General features: G+C 38.6%; 1 protein-coding gene across 2 annotated transcripts in view; it reads left to right on the forward strand.

The window, feature by feature from the left end:
• Positions 1 to 22,233, forward strand: part of MAN2A1 (mannosidase alpha class 2A member 1) — a 137,629-nt gene that overhangs the window by 4,446 nt on the left and 110,950 nt on the right. For both annotated transcript variants that reach the window (XM_035562590.2, XM_035562591.2), the window contains exons 2-3: positions 8,026 to 8,286; positions 21,442 to 21,586. In XM_035562590.2, the coding sequence (XP_035418483.1) occupies positions 8,026 to 8,286; positions 21,442 to 21,586 (406 nt within the window). The remainder of the gene's footprint in view (positions 1 to 8,025; positions 8,287 to 21,441; positions 21,587 to 22,233) is intronic.

Below are 22,233 nucleotides of genomic sequence, written 5' to 3' on the forward strand. Positions count from 1 at the left end.
TTCTAAATTTTGCTTGATTTAGGAGTGTGCCGTGCATGCTAGGGCATAAGAGAAAGAAAAACATTAAAAATCCAATGTATTTTAAATTAAGTGGATGATTTATTTTTGGGTAAGAATATTTTGCTTCAGAAATATATGGCCTTTGTGTAGTCTTCACATGAAAATTCATTTCTAGTGCATTTTATGCCTGAGCAAGGCAAAACAGAAGAGCAGCACAGCGTCCTCTGCCGCTGCCTGATAGCTGATGCTCTGGAGCTGATCTTTTTCTGCTAACCACTTTCACGCAGCTTGCTTTTGCTTTTATGGGACATATCCCCACAGTGTGAAAGGCTGTTTTTGGAAATAAGTTTTTGAAACTCAGGTCTGCCACGGTTCTGCTTGGTAACTGGAATGCGACGAAGGGATTGCTTTTCTAGTATCTTTGGCGTTTCCCTTGAATTTTATTAGAAGGAAAGCACAAGCGTACAGCGACTTCAATCCTTAGGGTTTTCCAATTTTTTTATATATATATATTTTTTGAATAAGATCCTTCACCCCTCCTCCCCCCATGCTTTTGACCATCGTTATTTGAAACTTACTCTGATCTTCTCATGTGTTTGAACTGCCTCTACAGGCCCTGTAGCTGCATTGTATCGAACGGAGACGATCAAGTACAGTTCCTGTAAAAGCAGCTGGCTTTTTCTTCTATTTCCTGTGTCCTTCCAGCAAAACATTAAGGCCTGGCTGTTGGTGGTACTGCTAATGCTTCTCTGCTGGCTTCATGTTTTCAAGGCATCCACATGATGCATCATGTATTTCTCTGTAAATGGCACAAGTGGTGATTGTTGCAGTGTGCAGTGCTGTTTCATCTGAACTTGCCAATAGTTTGGAATTAGTATCACCTGGCCAAAATATGAATCATGGTAGGGTGGAGCAGTAACAGTAGGATGCTAGGGCCAAACACATCAGAAACGTCAGCAGTTCTACGAATCTGTGCACTGAACAAAGGCATCTAGTGAGCTTTACCTCACGAGTACTCCAAAGTAAAAGTTCCCCTACTCTAAGGAAGCCTTACCTTCCGTCAGATAACCCTCTGTCTCCTTTGGGTGGCTGCAACTACAGTGTATCAGCTCATGCCTGACAGTTGCTGTGCCCCAATTCTGCGCAGAACAAATCTTGCCTCCCTCCAGCGTCACAGCAAGTCTTCACGCTTTCTGCTTTTGAAATAACTCCTGATACACCAGAAATACATTTCCTAGCTATGGTTTTGTTAGGTACATTGCTGTAGTAAAGTAGGTGAAATCAGTGGCTTACCTGGACTATAAATACACGCTTTTTGTTGCTTCATGTTCTTACGGGTTTATTTTTGTGGGTTCGTTTCTGACCTGTGTCGTATAACAAGCTCAAGCACTGCTGTATGCAGCAGTATAGGAAACTGTACGATCAGGAAATATTTGTATCACTCTGAAATGTAGGTAGTAGTAATTAAGATTGTACATAGTTTAAGTCTGAACACTGAATAATTTTGAGTGCAGTGACTTCTAGTAGCATTCTTAGGACTTTCATGTTGGAGGAGGTTAAATGTTGAATCAGAATACTTACAAAAGGAATTACCATTTTCCTGGATTTGAAACTTGCTTACTTAAAACAAACAAACAAAGCCTGATTAACAACAATCACAATCTTTAAGACTTTGAGTGTCACAGGAATGTTCTTGAGTATTAGATTAAAAAAAAATAGGATTTTTTTTTTCTTTTGAGCTTCTAGGGTGTTGTAAGGGAGGAGGGGTTCTCATAACAAATGTAATTATAGGTCAGTAACAGTTCTTTGTACTTTCTGATGTTCCAGAGTGTGTTTGTCTGTGTTTCTTGTATGTTTTGAGTGAAGTTTTGGCTAAACAGCAGTCAGGCAGAATCTAATAGCTTCTTTCAATTAGTCTTTAAATCTAGTGAAAAGTGTTGAACAAAATGTATTCTTCAGAAGAGTAGTAACACCTCCCATAAAGGAGAACTCCTTTCTGCTACTTAAGGTCAATGCCCAGCTTAAACTGCATAAACTAAATGGAGAGAGAGTGTTTCCTTGTTTGCTCTTAGCTTGACCTTTATTTCTGCCTGCTACATGATTTTGTTATTTTAAGTTTTGACTTGTTCAAATAAAAATAATTAAAATGCCTGCACTCAAATGCCACGTAAACTGCATTTCAGTTTTGTACTGATAGCCATTTTAAATGGCTTCAAGTTACTTGAAACTTAAATCATAATAGTATTAAAACATAATAGTATGTAGAATGCTTATTTCTTGTTGTGACATTTGTTGAAAGAATTTTAAAGTGTCAGCTCCTGAAAACCTGTTTTTTAGGTTACTTCAGACTAGAACAACTATTTCATTTAAGAGAGTAGACTTGTGTTTTGTAGTTCAGTTAATCCAGGTGAATGCCAGTGTCTTCCCAAAGTGAGCTTGTTTTGAATGGTACTTTAGAGGCAGGAAATCCTTAAAAGGTTATTTATGTAATTTTCATGATTAAAAATACACAGAAACCTTCTGCCTAGCTTAATAAAGGCTTTAAACCTTGACTTGTGCTTTTAACTGTTGTACTGTGTGCTTGGTTTTTCATTGTGTCCTACCTCACAAGGTGAATATACACTGAAACAGTCAGTGTGTTCAAATATTAAGCTTTGATGCAACATCATGCTGTATTTTTAACTTCTACCTGCTTGCTTTTTTCTGTAGAGGACATGACCATTCAAATTCTACATTTAGTGTGCTCTGTTCACTGTACAGTGCTCAGAGTGTACAGTGAACTGAGAATGATTTCTGGTCTTACCGTCTTGGTATGCTGCATCTGGTCAGAGGCTTATATCAAGATTTTAGTCAAGTTAGTACATGATTTGTGAAAATATCAATAATTACTTCCAGGTGTAAGAAACTGATACAGGAAGTGATTAAGATGACTGCAAATTCAGTGCAGTCAGAAAAGGACACATGAAGTTTCTTAAATACTTAGTGTTGTGAATCTGTATAGGCAATGATCTGGACTTGAATTCCACATCCCCAGGAGAACCCTGTTTGCTGTGGTACACTGCTTTCTTCACCACTGCTCGTTTGTGCACCAGAGCCTCTTAAACAGGACTCTGCCAGCTCTTTTGTGGCTTGATATAAATCTATACGGCTTGTCCATGTGGTTGAGAAGGAGAATGGGCTCTGGCTGGTTTTGAACCAAGCGCTTGGTGGTTGGTGGCTCACTCTCTGGATACATAATAATAATAATTTCTAGCTGACCTAACCTCAGAAGTCTCTCATGTGGATTTCTCCTCTGCCTGTCAGTTTCTGTGAGAATTCCTCATTCATGGGCCTGTCATACTCCCACTTTAATTATTTGAGCTACCTTTCTTCTTCCTTCATGAAATGATCAGCAGCTGCCTGTTTGAAAGGTCTTGTATTTAAAGAAGGAGTGAGCATTCACTGAGGAAATGAAAGTTGCAATACCCTTTTCTGCAGTGCTTAGATGGGAGAAGCTGCTCTGTCTTGCCCAGAATAAAGCAACTTTATTTTTCCTTGTGTTACTGAACTTTCTTACTTGTGCTGGGTAACAACACTCCTTTCTAGAGTGAGTCCTTGCAACAGATCAGAGCAGTATCAAATGCAAATAGACAAGGACAAAACAGAGGGCAGTGGGGAAGCAGAGGCCATTCTGGGATGTTTGGGGCTAAGACTGACTGAAGCGTATGGAACTGTTTATGTAGCTGTTTCATGTGGTGGTAACAGCAGGTTGCTCAGTGTGGCTAACAAGTATGGATGTTTTTTGTTCCAAACGGATGGAGAATGAGCTGATCTGGTCTGTCCTCACTTGGGAAGATTTAGTTGTTTCAGTCCAACCCTGTGTAACCATGGGGATGGCAGAGGGATGCACTATTTGTGTGATGCCATTATTTTACCAGTGCAGCTGTACCTACTTTCAGGATACAATTTGGATTTGTTGGTACTTTGCACTTCATGCACTAATACCAGTCGTTGTAGAGCGAGAGCAGGGTTGCCTTTCTTTTTAATAAAATCTTTATTTGCACAACCTTATCAATACGTGAAGATGAAGAGAAATGGAAGAAAGAAGTTTATACCAAAGTTAACAAAAACTAGTAGACTGGTTGTATAAGTCAGGTGATTCACATAACTTTACATTGCATTTCCTTATGTCAAACAAGTATATAGAGTCACAGAGCATCCTTTTAACGGTCTACACTTGGACTGAGCATTAGTCTATTTGGACATATCCAGAAAGCATACCTCTTATTTTGCTATCCGTTATTTACAAGGCCATGTAGATTACAACATTTCAGGCAGAATTGCGTAAGGTAAAATTAATACGTCTCTGCTCACGTTTAAAAATAAAATATAACAACACCCACTTCCAATTGTGTGGGAAATTTTCAAACTTAATTTAGAACAAATACTGATGATTTTGGTAATGAAAAGATGTCCTGTGTGTTTCATTTTTGATTAGACCCGTCAGGTTCTCTAGTATGTTTCTAATCTGTTTTAATAGTAACTCAACACCCATTACTGGCAATCAGTAAGTGGGGCAGTGTGAATCAGCTATTTTCCTCTAACAGTGTTGAAACTAAATTTTGTTTTGTTCTTGAACATTTTCTGTGTTCAGCTCAAATTTTAAAGAAATTTTACTATTGAATGCTACATTCTTAGCACTGTCTTACTCCTGCCTACTTAAAATGAGTAAGGAGTGAGGACTGAAAAAAAAAAAAGTACTTTCTGATACTTGATCCATTTTAAATATGAGAATGGATTCCTGACACTGCTTTCACTGTATTTACGTTGAGTGAAAACTGGGGTCCATTTCTAGTTTGTGATGCTGTTGTTTCTGAAATTTAATTCTAATAGCTGATGTGTTGCACAATGGAAATTGAAAATATTTTTTTTAGCATCTACAAAAACTTCATTGCCTGTTAGTTAGTTTACAGCATGTGGCCATAGTTAAATATTTTTACCTGTAGCTTTTTATATGATGCTTTGCTTTCAAGCTGAGTTAGTACATGTCCAGTTTAAAATCTTCATAAGAAACATGATGCATCTCATAGTCTTTCAAAAAAAGAAAGCAGGTAGTGTTAATTAGTGTCCTTTGTTAGTTTCTACAGTGGGAATTCTGGTAAGGATTTCTATCTCCAGCTAACAGAGTATCTGTCTCCAAAGTTCTGTGCATAATATTCTTCTAAAAATCACTACTACTCAGTGTTCTAGGTAGGCTTGAACTCTCCACCTTAAAAATAAATTATTGCTGGAATTACATAACTATATAATTTTTTTACTGGAAAATGAACAGGAAGCAATCTACTGTCTCGGCACACAAGAAACAGGGAACTTAGTTTAAAAGAATTTTACAGAATACACAGTAAAATGGTAGAACTTAATACAGATATTTTAAGGTTTAAAGTATAAAAAATTTAAAAGAATGGTCAATCTTACAAATATGAGAAGTATGACTTGACCTCCAAGTTTGGAAGTTTGTGTCTGACTGACAGAAGTTGGCAGTATATGCCAATGGAAGGATCAGTCTAACCACATACTCAGTGTTCTTGTAACTTTTGGAGAGACAATACTTAGCTAGACAACATAAGACAAATTAGTCTTGTAATCTATTGCAAAGTAGTTGACAGTCTATTGCTAAGGAATATAATATTTTTCTCTTGTAGGTAAAATATTTCTAGAACGTAAATGAAAGAGAACTTAAATTTTAAACAGTTCTCTGTTTTTACAGGGCAGAGGAAGAATATATACTGGTGGGGTAGGTGTGAACAGCATTTTAGGTGCTTACGCATTTGGTAACTTTGAACTATAGCCGTGTGTAGTGAAGCAGGTAATAGTTGGTGTAGATGATAGCTATATTTTAGCTTTTTAGGAATCTAAAGATCAGAGTTGGGAGGCCTGTAAAGTCCCAATCAGTATTATTTTATGTATTTTACTTTAAGAGTGAGTGGCATAACAGGCTATTATGTGAGCAGAGGAACCTTTCTTTTTCCCTATTTGAAAGGGAAAGTACTAGTTTTATAAAAATGGGTACACACCATTTTTAATGTATCGTTTGAAAGATTTTAGTCTCGGTTGTTTCTTTTATTCCACCAGGGGGCATGGGACTACACTTTTTTCTTTCGAGTGCCCTATCATCTGCATATTGATCTCCTGTTTTCAGTTATTCTGTTTTCTAGTATTCTGTTTCCAGTATTTGTCTTTAAGCAGTTTAGATTCTAAGATTTTGGTCCTTCATCTCAATTAACTTATTCTGGATCTATTGTCAAAATATATTTTTGTCTTTTGGGAAACAAAAAGGTTTCATGTGTTGCATTTTAAAAACCTGTTATCATTTTCAGGATGCATTGAGCTAAGAACAAAGCAAAACACTGGGTCAGCATTTTACACAGCCCAGAAAAGGAGGGGACAAATTTACCAACTGTAAAATACTACACCTTATCTTCTGTGGAATTATAAAGAACTCCTATAAAGATGAAATTGCAGAAATGGCTAGTAGATCCTAAGAGGTTGATTGGCATCTCATATTAGGGGAAGTTTTTTTTATTCCTGCAGACTTCTCAAAGTGAACAGGTTTTAAAAGAAAGTACCTGTTACAATTTAAAAAGGAGGCTTAGTCCTTTGCAAACTACAGCCTAACTACAGAAGTTGGAATTAATTGGCATTTGAGGAGGGCAAATTGTATCTTAAAAGGAAAATGGAAACGCCTCAAGTGAATGATTGCTAAAGGGGAAAAAAGTCCCATGCACCAAGGCTGTTGCTAATAATTTTCTATATTACTTGGAATATAAAGCATTGGTGTCAGGGAAAAGTTTAACTTGTCATTAAAAAGCATAGATCACAGGATAATTGTCTGTTGAATATATGTTATTTGTGATGAATGCAATGGGTAAAATTTGAACACCCAAATCTGCAGCAGGTTTTGTTGCAATGAAAGCTTTTTGACAAAACTTAATCAGACGTTGTATATTTTGGAGTCTGACCACGACTTTAATAATAGAGAACAAACACCCAGTTACTTTCTATCTTTTGTTATTGTTAAGTTGAAATCTGCCTGAGGAAAGAGAGAAATTATTGTAAGCTGAAATAAGCTTAAAAACATTTTAAACGATCTGGCCTTTTGTGAGTGTGGAAAAGCTAACACACTATAGTTTGAAAAAAGCATACCTCAAATCATTTGGAATGGGTGGCTAGTACATCAGAGAGCAGTAGCATTTCCAGGCGTTTTCCTCTCTTATGCTACCTCCTGTACCTGGTATAATATGGTGATTAAATGCCGTAAATTGTTTTGTGCTGTCTGCCTGCCCCTCTCTTTCCAAGTTGCTTTGGAGATATGCTGACTTCTTTCAGTGCATGTTGATATTACCCTCTATCCTTCCTTTCATGGTGTACATTAGGATCATCTTTAGAATCCTGTTCTTTAGCAACTGAACATGATCTAAATGAAAATACTATCAGTTTGAAGCGTCTTTTGCAGGAATATATTGATGTTTGTCTAGTTATATAGATTATTCGTATGAATAAGTGGTCAAGGGATCTTTTACGAGCTTCTGTTAATTTCTCTCCAAATTTCGCTGAAAATAAGAAAATATATACTGAAGCAGTTTTTCCTTGTACATGTAAAGTATTAAAACGTTTACATCCTTTTAATCCCATTATGATGTGACTGCCTTCTAGAAAATAGCTTTCCCTTTTGTGTACTGATATAATGGCAAATGAAAGTATTAGATTTTTTGCAGATGTTTGATAGACATGAAAAATTTGAATTTGGCATAATTTGTGCTTGAAACAATGTGACTTTTTAAAAATATCTTTTTATCCCTTTTGCTGTTTTCCCTTATTCTGAGAGGAGAAGGTCTCTTATGTTGGTTCAATTTCTTAGTTTGTCTTTATGTAAGACATAGAATAATGATTATTTATTTTGTGTGATGATATACTACTGTGAAATTGATTTTAAAAGATTGTCAAGAATGGGTCTGAGAAAATAATTGACTTTTTTTTTTTTAACAGGGTCAACTTTCAATATTGCAAGAAAAAATAGATCATCTTGAACGCCTGTTGGCAGAAAATAATGAGATTATTTCAAATATACGAGATTCTGTGATCAATCTGAGTGAATCAGTAAAGGATGGTCAAAAGAATCCAGAGGCTATAAACTTCAGTCAAGGGTCTCTTTCTGAGCTCTTTCCTTCTGCTTCCGTTCCACTTGCCATTGATTCTGAGGATTGTTTGTTTGCTTCAAAAAGTGGAAGTCGTGGTTCAGATGTACAGGTAAGTGGCATGCCTTTCTCTTTTAGTCTCCTGGAGTACTACCTTTCATAATTCTCAAAATATCCAAGTACTGGTAAAAGCTTGAAACTAATCACCTAATCTAAGATGTAATAGAATTGTTCAAGTGCCTGTTGCGTATAATGGAAAATGTTATGAAACAGTTCCTTTTACCTTTTCTAAACTGTCTAGAAAATAGTATGTGATTATGATGACCCAACATATCAGAATGTTTTAAAGTTCTTAAGAGAAAATAACCTAAGATTAATCACTGTTTATTGTCCAGTACTCTCAGAAGCTCTTGGGAAAGAGTTTGAGAGTCTATTTCCCCAGATTCTTGTAAAGCTGATGTAAAATTATGTGGAAATACTATATAGACTTATAAGCAGGTTTTACACTTGAGGGTTACATGTGTAGATGGGTCTTGAGGGCAAGACAAACCATGCTTAAGAAGTAATCATTTAAGAAAATATCCAGTATCGTTTGCCCTTTGGAATACCGTTTTTGTGTTTTGGCATTCCAGTGTGTCTCCAGTTTTTATAGGTACGTTGATCAGAAAGGAGCAACATGTACTATGTCAACTGGTTGGCATGAACTGGGCTGGTTGAAGTTTTTAAAGTCAAATGCTTCAAGTTGAATTTATTTTGCTTTCTGGTGATGCCAGTGAGTTCATTGACTCTTATATATTCAGCTTTAATGGAGTGTTTCAGGAGTGCTATGAATACTGTGTGAAGTCTGTGATCAGTACTGTTTTGGGGAGTCTTGTGGGAGTACTATAAATATTCAAGTACTCTAAAGCAAAGATTAAATTCTGAATACCAGCTTTTTCTCTCATTTTGAAAGTACAAGTATTTCTATTGTAGGAGAAAGACATGGACTTGAGATGAATAAGTATGCATCAGAACAATCGTAACCTCCATTTTATCATTTGTAATGCCTTTAAGCTCTTCAGGGATAGGCACTACCTTAATATGTCTCTTACAGAGGAAGCAGTTTTTTAAAGGCAATAATATCTAACTGTTTGTATTTGTATTATAATTTCTGTGCAGGAAAGTGAAGTAGGTGGGCCTTTACATGTTGTCAAACTACTGGATCGTTAACAGGTTATTCCTCACACAGTCTGTTAACACATTAAACAACGCACTTTTTTAGGTACATTAGAAATAAGCTAATGTGAATTGTTGTGAATTTTCAGGTAAAATGTTTTGGCTTAAATTATTGGACTTGTTAACCTGTTATGAATGGAAAGTGAATACTAAAACTGTTCTCGTGTTTCATATCACATGTGTGGCATGTCAGAACGTGCACTTGCTATCATTTAATGTACCTACTCTTCCTGTATTCATACTTTATTTCCTTGCCTTACCAGGCTGGGAGGGTTGTAATATTCTTCATATCACTGCATTAATATCTTGTACTCAGCAGATTATCAGCGTCATCCTTAAGTCACTTTAATACTGATTTTTGTAGATAGTTTCTCATCCTGTGAGTCTGACCCACATTTCAGTTACAAGAATCTAAGACCTTGATTTTAGCAGAATTTCGGTAATGATAAGTTAACCTAAGTTAACTAATCTGTTATTATACCTGAATACTAGTTTTACTATTTAATGTTTCACCAAGCCTGAGGTATTCTGCAAGCTCAGTTGATTTTTTTCTTCTAGATTTTTATAAAGCCTGAGAAATTCTGAGCAGGTTATTTGAAGAACGTCGATTTTTTTTAAATATTTTAAATACTTAAACAGCTTGTGTTAATTATGTTCCAAAGCATTAACTTAAAAAAAATAAAATAAGAGAACATAGGTGAGACTTAATATTTGGATAATAAGAATGAAGGCAAAAAATGCTTCGCTGAATAAATTGTGGAAATCCATTATAGTTACACATAATAGAGAATTATAAGAATAGATTCAAATATGGATTGAAAACCTCTCATTTCAGTGAGTAATATTACCAGGTCTTGTTACTCCAAGAGATTAATTTTCTGTGCATAAGTTGGAGAAAACAATTCACGAATAGCATGAGAGCCAAAAAATTCTTGGATAGGATAGGTGAATGATGTTTTCTCATGGAAAAAATGTAAAACAAGAAATGATACACACCATTACGTATGGTGTAAGTAGGAAGGATGTTGTAATAGAGCTGACTGCTCAAAATAACACTGAATTGAGAATTGATGTCGTTCAGATTAAATAGAAGGCTAATGTGCACTTTTTCAAAGAGCTGAGAATGGAACTGGATAACAAAGTGAAGAACTCTGGATGAAATATGGTTATGACTTGACACTCTTTTAGGTCAGTAGTTCAAGATGTGTCTGGAATTTGTGCTTGAAGACAGAAATCTCAACAGCCATAATGCTGAGCTGGAAGGTCTTGTAACTGATGGTGAGGTGTGTCCTCTTTGTCCCTTTCAACTACTGAACCATCTAACATTGTGCTTAGCAATGTTGCTCTGTTTAAAAACAAGGCATAAATCACTTGTAACAACAACATAAAAGGTGGCCTGAAGAGGCACGAACTGTGTTTCATTCTGTGCAGTAGTTCAGTGTTCACTGAGGCAAGTGCTTGCTCAAGACTTGTGTTACTTCAGCAGTTTGAGTCCCTCAGTATAGGGAAGCAGTAAGCCAATTTAGGGAAGAAAAACAACACATCAGCAAAACACACAATTGGTAAGTTTTCATATGCTTTGACTGAAAAGCCTAAAACAATATGACTGTCTTCTGAAGCAGCCATACTGAAATCAGGATGCATCCTTTGTTAAGTTTGTTGACTGTTTTTACCAAGACCTTTCTTACTGTATCACTACTTTGTAAATAGAAAAGAGATTGAAATATCTCAAGGAAGTACTTGTCTTTTATTTTGGTTCTTACTGACTAGATATTCCAAATTTGTTCTTCGCTTGCAGTCATGTAACCTGGTCAAGTGAAGAGGTAACTTTTAATTAATGCCTTGGACCATTCTTACTGTGGATGTTGTTGCACTAAAAGATGAAAATGACATCTGTCTTCTGGATGTCTTGTCATAAGTGCAGTGAGTTTGGCCTAATTTAGCTCGGGTTTATGCCAGTGAAAGTTTTTGAGTCCTACTTTCTTCCTGGCTTTTTTCTTTAAACCAATGCTGATCAATATTAAAATCATGGAATGGCTGAGGTTGGCAGGGATGTCTGGAGATGAGTTGGTCCAACCCCCTGCTCAAGTAGGGCCACCCAGAGCAGGTTGCCCAAGACCACGTCCAGGCAGTTTATGAATACCTCCAAGGATGGAGACTCCACAACCTCTCTGGGCAATCTGTGCGAGTGCACCGTCACCCTCACAGAGAAAGTGTCACCTACTGTTCAGAGGGGACCTAGTATTTCACTGTGTGCTCATTGCCTCTTGTTCTGTCACTGGGCACCACTGAAAATAGCCTGACACTGTCCTCTTTGTATTGTTGCTTCAAGTATTTATATACACCGATGAGATCCCTGAGCCTTCTCTTCTCTGGTCTGAATAGTTCCTCCTCTCTCAGCCTTTCCTTGTAGGAGTGTTGCTCCAGTCTTTGTCATCATTGTGGCCCCTCATTGGACTCTCCAGTGTGTCCATGTCTCTCTTGTACTGGGGAGACCAGACGTGGACACAATACTCCAGGCCTGGCCTTGCCAGTACTGAATAGAGGAGAAGGATCACCTCCTTTGACCTGCTGGCAATACTTTACCTAATGCAGCTTGGAGTACCATTGGTATTCTTTCCAGCAAGGGTACATTGCAGACTCATGTTCAGCTTGGTGTCCACCAGGGCGCCCAGGGCCTTTTCTGCCAAGCTGCTTTCCAGTTGATAACTCCCCAATGCATCCTGGGGCTGTTCCTCCCCAGGTGCAGCACTTTGTACTTCCCCTTGTTAACCTCATGAGGCTGCTATCAGCTCATGTTGACTCCAGCCTGAGCCAGTCCTTTTGGATGGTAGCACAATCCTCTGGTGCATCAGCCAGCCACTCTTCCCAATGCCGAGGGTACACCCTGCCCCATCATCCAGGCCATTAATGAGGATGTAAGTAGCAATGGAACCAGTACTGACCAGTGAGGTACACTGCTAGTTACTGGCTTTCAACTAGATTTTGTACTACTGATCACCACTTTCTGGTCCAGATATTCAGCCAGTTTTCCACCTATCTTACAGTCTGACCATCCAGCCCATACATCAACAGATTCTATATTAGGATATTAAGGAAGGCAGTTTTGAAGGCCTTATGGAATTCAAGGTAGACATTGCCCACTACTCACCCCATATCTGTCATGCTGGTTATTTCATCATAGAAGTTTCTCAGGTGGGTTAATAAGCCTTAGCCCACCTTAGTGATTCCATGCTGACTAATGATTTTCTTGTCCATGTGCTTTGAAATGGCTTCTAGGATTCATCCATCACCTTCCCATGGATTGAGGTGTGAGTGCGACTGACCTGTAGGTCTTCTTTCTTGCCATTATTGAAGATGAGTGACATCTGCTTTCCTCCTGTCTTTGGGCACTTCTCCCAGTCACCATAATTGATCAAGGATTAGTGAGAGTGGCTTTGCAATGATACCTGCTAGCTCCTTCAGCACTCAGATGCATACCATTAAGGTCCATGAAATTATGTATGTCCAATTTGCTTAAGTATTCCTTGATCTGATCCACTTCTGCCAAGGGTGTGTCTTTCTGGCTCCATTTAGAACCTCTCTTCATAGGCTTCTCAGTCACTTGGGTCAGGAAGCTGTCATTGAGGCACTCCAGGAACCCCCTGTATTGTTTCTGCCTTCGCATGTTGTCCCTCCAGCAGATACAGTGGAGCTGCCCCTGGTTCTCATAACCAGAGCCTGCAAACATGATGCTCCTCCTAGCTGTCTGTAGAGGGTCTCGTCTACTTGCTCTTCTGGTCAGGCAGCCTATACCAGGCACCCATTACAATGCCATCCCTACTGGTCTTCTCATTCCTTTCGCATAACCTCTCACTTGGCTCCTCATCCATTCCAAGGCAGAGTTCCATGCACTTGAGCTGCTCTCTCACATAAAGGGCAGTTCCCCCTGTCTTCATGGCCATCTTTCCTCAAGAGCCTGTGTCCCTCCATTGCCACACTCCTGTCACTGGAGCCATCTTGCTGTGTCTCACTTCACGCCCATTGCTTGTCAGCCCTGTCAGTCACTCTCTCATAGGGCTGCTGGTAACTTTCTTCTGTATCCGTCATTCCCAGTTGTCTCTCCCAAGCAGATGCTGATCTGCAAATAGGGTTCCATGGTCACAGAACCCAAAATCCTGTTGTCAGAACCACTTGAAGCAATGTCAAGGCACATGCAAGACCAGGAGGTGATCTGAGACAGCCAGCATGGCTTCAATAAGGGCAAATCATGCCTGACCAATCTGATGGCCTCCTATGCTGGAGTCACTGCATCAGTTGACGAGGGAAGACTGACTGATATCATCTACCTGGACTTCTCTAAGGCCTGTGACACTGTCCCGAATGACATCCTGATCTTCAAATTGTAGAGAGATGGATTTGAAGGGTGGACAAGGAATTGGCTTTGAAAGTCACACGCAGAGAGTGGTGGTCGATGTCTCTGTGTCCAAGTGGAGGCCGGTGACAAGTAGTGTTGCTCAGGAGTCTGTCTTGGGACTGGTGCTGTTTAATGTCTTTATCAGTGATATAGACAGTGAGATCGAGTGCACCCTCGGCAAGTTTGCTGATGACACCAAGCAGAGTGGTGCAGTTGATACAACAGAAGGAAGGGATGCCATCCAAAGGGTCCTGGACAAGCTTGAGAAGTGGGCCCATGTGAACCTAATGAGGTTCAACAAGTCCAAGTGCAAGGTGCTGTTCCTGGGTCAGGCAATCCCAGATGTGAGCATGGACTGTTAGAACTCATTGAGAGTAGCCCAGTGGAGAGACACTTGGGGGTTCTGTTGGATGAAAAGCTTGACACAAGTTAGCAGTGTGCGCTTGCATTCCAGAAGGCCAACTGCATCCTGGGCTGTATCGACAGAGTGGGCAGCAAGTGTAGGAAGGCGATTGTCCCCACTATGCTCTGTCCGTGTGAGTCCCCACTTGGAGTGCTGCATCCAGGTGTGGGGCCCCCAGGACAAGAAGGATGTGGAGCTGTTAGAGCGGGTCCAGAGGAAGGCCACAAAGATGATAGAGGGCTGGAGTACCTCTCCTATTAAGAAAGGTGGAGAGAGCTGGGGCTGTCCATCCTGAGAAAGAAAAGGCTCCAGGGAGACCTCATTTCATCTTTTCAATACTTAAAGAGGGTTTATAAAAAGATGGAGTGCAACTTTTTGTTAGGGCAGATGACAGGACAAGGGCGAACGATTTTAAACTAAATGAGGGGAGATTTATATTAGGATGGCATCCCTGCCTATTGCAGGGGGTTTGGAACTAGGTGATTTTTAAGGTCCCTTCCAACCTGAGCCGTTCTATGATTCTGTAATTCTGCAGCCAGTTATTGACCTGTGCTGTCAGTGCCCTCCTCATACCTTTTCCCCTTAACGGCAGGATTGAAGAGAATACCATCTGGGCGCCCATTTCACTGCTGCCCGCAGAACTCTGTAGTCACTTCTGATGGGGTACGCTTTGCCCCTGGCAGTATCATTGGTGCCCCTGTGGAAGAACAGGGAGTAGTAGTGAGAGGGTCAGACGAGCTATGGCAGTCCCTCTACAACATCCTGGGTCTGGACCCTGGCAGGCAGCAAACTTCCCTAGATGGCATGTCAGGTCACTGAGACATTTATTTCAGAGAACTGCAAGATCTGTTTCCTGAGTTGCATTTCCCAGAACTTGCACGAAAAGTCATGTGAGCATGGATTGAGATCACTTTTTACCTCATATGTATTACCTTAAAATTATGTGTTTTGTGGACTGTAAATACTGGTGTCTTGCAGACTGCAGAAGCTTGCTTGTGGAACTCAAGCTCCATCCATGAGAAAAACTCATAGGAATGTGTACAATGCCAAGAATTGTTGCTTTTTAAATAAATATGTCTTCATGACTGGAATGTCAAAAGAGTTTATCAGTATTAAGACCACTCATTGGTAACTGGCAAATTTACAGAGTATGCACTTGACTTTCTGCAAAGGTTGCATTTCATAGAAGAATTAGTTCTTCAAAAATCAAATTCTAGAAAAGAAAGAAAATATGGTATTAGCCTAATATTCATATAACCTTACTTTGTCCTCCTTGAACTAGCGATACAGAATGCCTGTCTGGAAGCATTGTACATGTGTATGCCATGAAGCAATGTTGTTCAGAGGTGTAAACAATTTCTGCAGAGCTGTGATGTGACATCATTTCATACAGCTCAGATATTTAGTGTAGGCCCAGATGAGGCACTGCTTATCCTAGCATTATGGTGGCTTGTATTCCAACACCAGTCTAACACTGCTTGCTTTGCTTTATATCTTATGCTAAAGACCTGTGGTGGGTGGACCTCGGTTGGCTGCTAGATGCCCATTCAGCCAAGGCCAATGCACTGTAATCCTCAGCCTGGGACCTGAGGAATTCATGATAAGGACAGTAACTGGGAGAGGTAATGGGAAAAACTCAGACTGGACATTGCCAAAGACTGAAATACTTGCGGGAAATCTGTTTTGTGATGTGCTGAAGGGACAACGGGTAGAGTTTTACTGTGTTTGTATATTGCCCACCTTCGTCAGTGTTGTGATGATGTCTCTATGATTTTGTTGTAGGTCTTTTTTTGTAGATGTAACCAAGTCTGTGAAGAGTGTGTTGTGATTTTCATTTAAATGAGAGTTCTTAAATATATGTTTCACAGAGGTGCAGGTGGAATGTACCGGGTGTACAGGTGCCCAGGTGTTGGCAGGGCTGGGGCTGTAGTGGTGGCTGAGAAGAGGCCAGGGGCTATGTTGTGCTGAAACACAGGATTCCAGCCAGCTGCAAAACAGCCCCACTGCAGGGCACAACGGAGCTCTTCCACCAAGCTGGTGGTACCTCTGGGAGAATGTATTTAAGAAAGGGCAAAGTGCTGTGCAGGAGCTGTGAGAGACAGGAGTGAGGAAAAAACTGTGTGAGAAACAACCCTTCGAAAACCAAGATCACAAAGGAAGGGAAGAGAGGAGGTGCTCCAGCTGCTAGAACAGGTGGGAGAGCCTATGGAGGAGCAGGTATTTCCTTGCAGTCTGTGGAGGACGCTGGAGCATGTGGATCCTGTGGTCCATGGGGGACCCATTCTGGAGGAGTTTGTGAAGGACTACAGCCTGTGGAAAGAACCTCTCCCTAGAGCAGGGAGAAAATGGGAGGATGAAGGAGCGGCACACTGAGCACAGCCGCCATTCCCCACCCCTTCTATGTCTTGGGAGGACTTAAAAGCACTGGGAATGAAGGAGTAAAGGTGAACATGGGAAGAACGGGGGATGTGGAGGATGTTTAGATTTTGATTTTTGCTTTAGATTTTGTCTTTTTCTCCATCCAACTCTATTTTAAATGACAATAAACTAAAATAATGTTCCCTAAGTCAAATCTGTTTTGTCTGTGATAGCAACTGGTAGGTGATCTCCCTGTCTTTATTTTGACCCCAGAGCTTTTCATCTTATTTCGGCAGCTGCCCTGTAGAGGGGCGGGGTGGTGAGAGAGCACCTAGGTTGGCATCTGGCAGCAAGCCAAGGTCAACTCAACACAAAACCTTAATTTCTTCAGGCAGATGTTTGTTTCAGATCTATTTTTTTTTTTTCTCAAGTTACCTGGCTGGACAGAAACCCGCTACCACTGGAATGTTTTAACTCTTATGGTGTTCATATAGTAAGTGACTCCTGTAGGCCACTTTTGTGGAATTCAAATGTTTGTTGAAGAAAACTTTTCAGGTGTACATTTGCATTCCATCAACCCCCCCCATTTTTTTTTTTGCATTGAGATACGACTCTGGAGATGGTGTTTAAAAAAAGTTCTTGAGTCCTCTTTCTATACATTATTTTTAGTGAAATTATGTTTAAATTGAAACAGCTGGGAAGTATACAGTTTCTAACATGGTCATCTTGAGAAATCAAGAGATGCAGTTTTAAATGTGGCTGACTTTTTTTTAACAATTTCTCAAAGTGTAAAGTAACTTTGAAGTCACTTTTCCTCCTGCTCTCCATTGTCTGCAGCGTTTAAATCCTGCTACTGTTAGCAGCTCATCCTTCTTTCTCTATCCAATTTAAATCACAAGAGTAACGTGAAAAACATCTCCTTTCACGTACAGTGCCCTCAGTTGCTTGCTATCTGCTACTGAAATAGCTTTGATTGACGAGCCGCAAGTGTTATTTCCTTCTTTCACTCCACTTCTATGTATTTGGTTCAGTTTCAGCTCTTGCACTTGCATCAAACTGTTGTAATTCAGTTTATAAACCCTGTGGAAGCCTTTTTATGGATTATTTTTTATGATTATTTTCCTGCAGTAATGATCTGAGTTAATTCAAGGAGATACATGAGAGGAGCATAAGAGCTGGCATCAGGTAAGAGGCAGAAATGGGAAGCAGGATCTGCCTCCTTATTTTGTGAATGGTGAAGCTCCTGATGCCTCATTAATGAAACTCATCCTTATTCTTCAGTGAAGCTAGCCTTTAAGAGCTTCGTGCAGAGGGTTATATGAGTTAAGTGTTGCTTTCTTTTCCTTATGTGGGGGTACATTTTAGAAGAAACTTTGAGAGAATAGCTCTGAAGAGGTTTGTTTTTTATTTCCGTTCCCATACTTATGTCTTTAAATATGAGGTTTTAGGAATTTAAAATGAATGCATCTGCTGGTTGCATGATTCTTTATTCTAGTTTCAGAAGCATGTATTTGACTTATGGCTTTAGTGTTCTATGATACTACTGTCAGTAGAATAAAACGGTTTTCTCAGATGCCAGATTAAGTGAATGCAGAAGTTATGTACCTTCAAGCAGACAGCTCTATCTACAGACTCTGAGAAGCAGATAGAACAGGTAGTATTTTTACCTGAAATAGAGCCCGAGAGATCCAAGCGTATATCAGGTCACAAGGAGAGAAGGGTTAAGATATCTCTAGAGAAGACTTTAATGAAGTCTTTTATGGTCGTGTTGTCTGAGAAACGTCTAATATTGAGCTTATTCTATCTTACTCCTGTCTCCTTATTCTAACCTCCTCATATTGAATTTTCTTTTAAAATTATTTTTCTACAACTTGCATTTATCTGCATATAGAATCTTAGTTCTGAAAGCAAATTTTATGCTTTATGTATTTAAATTACATTTTTTTCTGAGTAGGTGCCTTCCTCTTGTTTAGATTGTTTTCCCAAGTTGAAGTCAGGTTCAATGGTTAGCTGACTACCTTTTACTGAACATGTGAAAACTGGCAATTCCAAAGGCTGTGTGTCTGATAATTTTTCTTCTTTATATTAGAAGACAACTTCTGAAATGCATACCTTTGCTAGATACTCTGAATAAAATGGTTAGGGAAAGAAGTTGAGTGTTGCACCAACTATGTGTTCCAACTGTGCTAATAAAACAGATGTGGAATGCATATATCTAATCTGTGCTTTGAGAATGCTGGATACAGGTTTCTAAAAAGCCCATGGCCTGAAAGCCAAAGGCAATAGTGAAAAATCTAGAAAACTTAACAATTTGATAGAAGCTAGTTTCTCTATTTACAGAAATTTGCTGAAGGTTGACTTGGGGTAGCTAATCACAGGTTTCAAAACTGATAGGTGGAAGAAACTGCTTAATAACAGAGTTGTTATGTTAAGCATCAAGTTTTTGACATGTTACGATTAATGATTTATTCTTGTGTTACTGTATCATCATATAAAAGTATCCCATGCAATGGGATTTTTAATAAACACTTTATATACATGCTTACAGTGCAAAACCACAACATTCAAAGCTTTTAGAAACTGAACACTCTTTTGTCCTGGTGTGTCTTAGAACAATTTGTACCTACCTTATGGCTGCAGAAAGCGTAGCATTATAATGTGTGATTCAGCAATGTGTTTACATTGGCAATCACAAACACTGTGTTGATACAGAAAATATCAGCTTCCAGTGAAGGAACTGACATGACTATATGCACATTCTTATCCTTTTAGGTGGTTACCAAAACAATGTGTTTGTGTGGTAACTTATAAATGCTCTGTCTAGTCTCCTGGTAGGTTATGTTACTTAAGGTTTTACCTTTCTCTCCCCAAGGCATTGCTTATGCCCAGAATGTCCACTGGGCATTACAAGTGTCTGATGCTATTGTGTGCTCTCATAGTTTTCAGAGGATCCCATATTTCCAGAGTTTATGCCTCTGACATGAAATCAATGTCCTTGATTAATTGATAGAGGAGATTCTGTCCTGCTTTGAGGATTCATAAGTAATTGCAGTTTTTGTTACCCCTAAACAATAAAGTCAGTTTCTGCTTCATTCATTTCCTCACATCTTCTACTTGCTTTCCAACCCTTACACTATCAGCTGTGGTGCTCTTCCACTCAGTCTTGCCCTTGCACCTTCATTAGAGAAATCTGCTGTTCCTAGAGGAAACTTCTGTTTGTGTTTGAATTTGTAATCTCACTTCATGTGTTTATCAGAGCCTGGTATGAACGTGTCCTCTGTTCAAGGCAGGAAACTTTGTGCCCAAACGTTTTTGCATACTTTCAAGCACCAAGGTCCATATTGAAAATGTGATAGAGTAACTCCAGTTTTGGTGATCTTCCTTTCCACAATTTCATTATGAGATTAAAGGTGTTTCTTAAACAGGAAAATGTAATCTACATCTTCCATCATAGTTCATTTGCACTTTTCTTCCTTCCCACGGGATTGTAAATATCATGAAATTTATGCTCTTAGATTTCCTGCGAGATTGCTGTAGCAACAGCTTAAAATAGCTGGCTTGTTCTGTTTGGGATGATATAAGATGGCATCTTGAGGTTCTGTTCTAGTTTTGTTTTGAGCCTAATGTTACTCAGTTTCAATATATAAACTTGTACTCTGCTGTGCTTCACTTTTAGTGGAATTACACTGAAATTATTAAAATTCTTACCTTTTGAAAGCATTTCTAGGTTTTTAATTATCACCCAAGTGCATAGCTCTGGAAGGAATTTGGTGTTACAGATGACCATATTATACAATTTCTTTGAAGCTGAGGAAAGGTTAAAGTTAATTAGTTTTGTGGATTTTTTAAATAAACTGTCTTTTTTTTAAAGGTTATTTCCAGAACGTGGCTGCTTTTTTGTACACTTACTGTAAATTTATAGCTTTTCTTCAGGTGTTAAAGATAAATCAGAAAGATTTAAAGCTTTTGTTGGATATTCTTTGAGAAAAATGCCTGTTAAATTATTTTTTTCTTCTGTAAAGTTCTTACATGATTCCAAAAATAGGAAGTAAATTTTAGAAGCGTGCAAGGGAACTATGTCTTTAAAATAGTACAGAAAGTAAAAAGCTTGTCCAGATGATTGTTTATCAGTTTCAGTCTGCTTTTAGGAAATAAGACAATGTTTCTAAATAAATAAAAATTGAGCATGGTAACTTTGGTCTAAACTTACATTAGAATATTCTTTTAGAAGCTGTCTGGTATCTAAATTTCATAAGAATGTGTTAGAGTTACTCTGGAGTTACTTTATTTACCGGAGATCTTCTTACTTGCATTGACGATTGAAATGTCCTTCCTTTTATAATTAGTGTACCAGTCAACAGTGTATACAGAAGGAGCTTTATTATAACAATTGCCTATATTTCTGAATATTTTTTCTTGATAGTTTTTAAATTCCCTTTTGTGAATTTGACTCTTGCCTCAGTCTCTCACATTGTAATCGCTTCTTACTGCTTTCTTAATTTGTCCTTCTCATCACTTACATTTCCCTGTCTATTAAGTATCTTGTGCTATTTCTGTATAATGTTTTCCCCACATTCCTGCCCCAGTGCTATTGCAAGTTGTAATCATTTTGGTGACTTAAGGCTTTCATTCTTACCCTTTATGTAAAGTTTCAGTTTCCACAGAATAGGGCTTGCCTAGTGCTTCTTGTTACCCTAGTTTTGTCTTGAGTGTCCTAGTGTGACTTGAAACATGTTTTTATTTGTCAATTTTCTATTAATTTACAATTCATCTCTCCTTGTAATGAACAAGCTGATCCAGTATTACTGCTGTTATTTGATGAAAACAGCTTTGGTTTAAATTGCAGAACTTTTTTTTATGGATTTATATTTTATATTTCTTTTACCCTTTTTTAGATGTTGGACGTCTATGACATTCTTCCTTTCGATAATCCAGATGGTGGTGTTTGGAAACAAGGATTTGATATCACATACAATGAAAATGAATGGGACAGCGAACCGCTTCAAGTTTTTGTTGTGCCTCACTCACATAATGACCCAGGTAATATTTTAACTATATTGATTTGGGTATCTATAGGCTTTTGAATTAAGATACATATATATGGCAATTTCTGTTAAAATCTTGGTGTTTTTTCTGTATAGTATGTTAAATTTAAATTAGCAAAGCAGTCAAACATACATAATTTTAATGCCATGGACTTCAAGGGACAACTGTTACAACAGAAATTGTACACATGTACATTAACTGGAGTAGAACTTCAGTGGTGTTATTAGAAGGTAACATTTTTCTGTGTTTCTGTGAACATCCCAAGTAGATGTTCACTGTGTAATAAATAAAGTGGAGAAGTGTCACTTGTGTTTTACAGTCATTTCAAAATAACCAAAAAGCTGTGAATTACACTGCTAAGCATATTCCTGGTATGTGTACACTGACCATGAGATACTGGTGAAGCTGCTTGTTATTGGAAAGCCACAACTGAAGTGACTTAAATCTCCCTCTCCCTCTCTATACCACCCCTCTCCCTCATATGTCTTGTTTGAAGTACTGTGGATCTGTCTGAACTAAGATAGGGCACTTTCAACATAAATGACTTCAAAAATGCTATCTAGTATCTACTTAGGAATAAAAGAAAATGAATGAATGGTAGAATTTGGAGTGACTGTGTTATACAATTATGACAGCTCAAA

This window comes from Cygnus atratus, chromosome Z, assembly GCF_013377495.2.
Source record: "Cygnus atratus isolate AKBS03 ecotype Queensland, Australia chromosome Z, CAtr_DNAZoo_HiC_assembly, whole genome shotgun sequence".
Classification (NCBI taxonomy): Eukaryota; Metazoa; Chordata; class Aves; order Anseriformes; family Anatidae; genus Cygnus; species Cygnus atratus.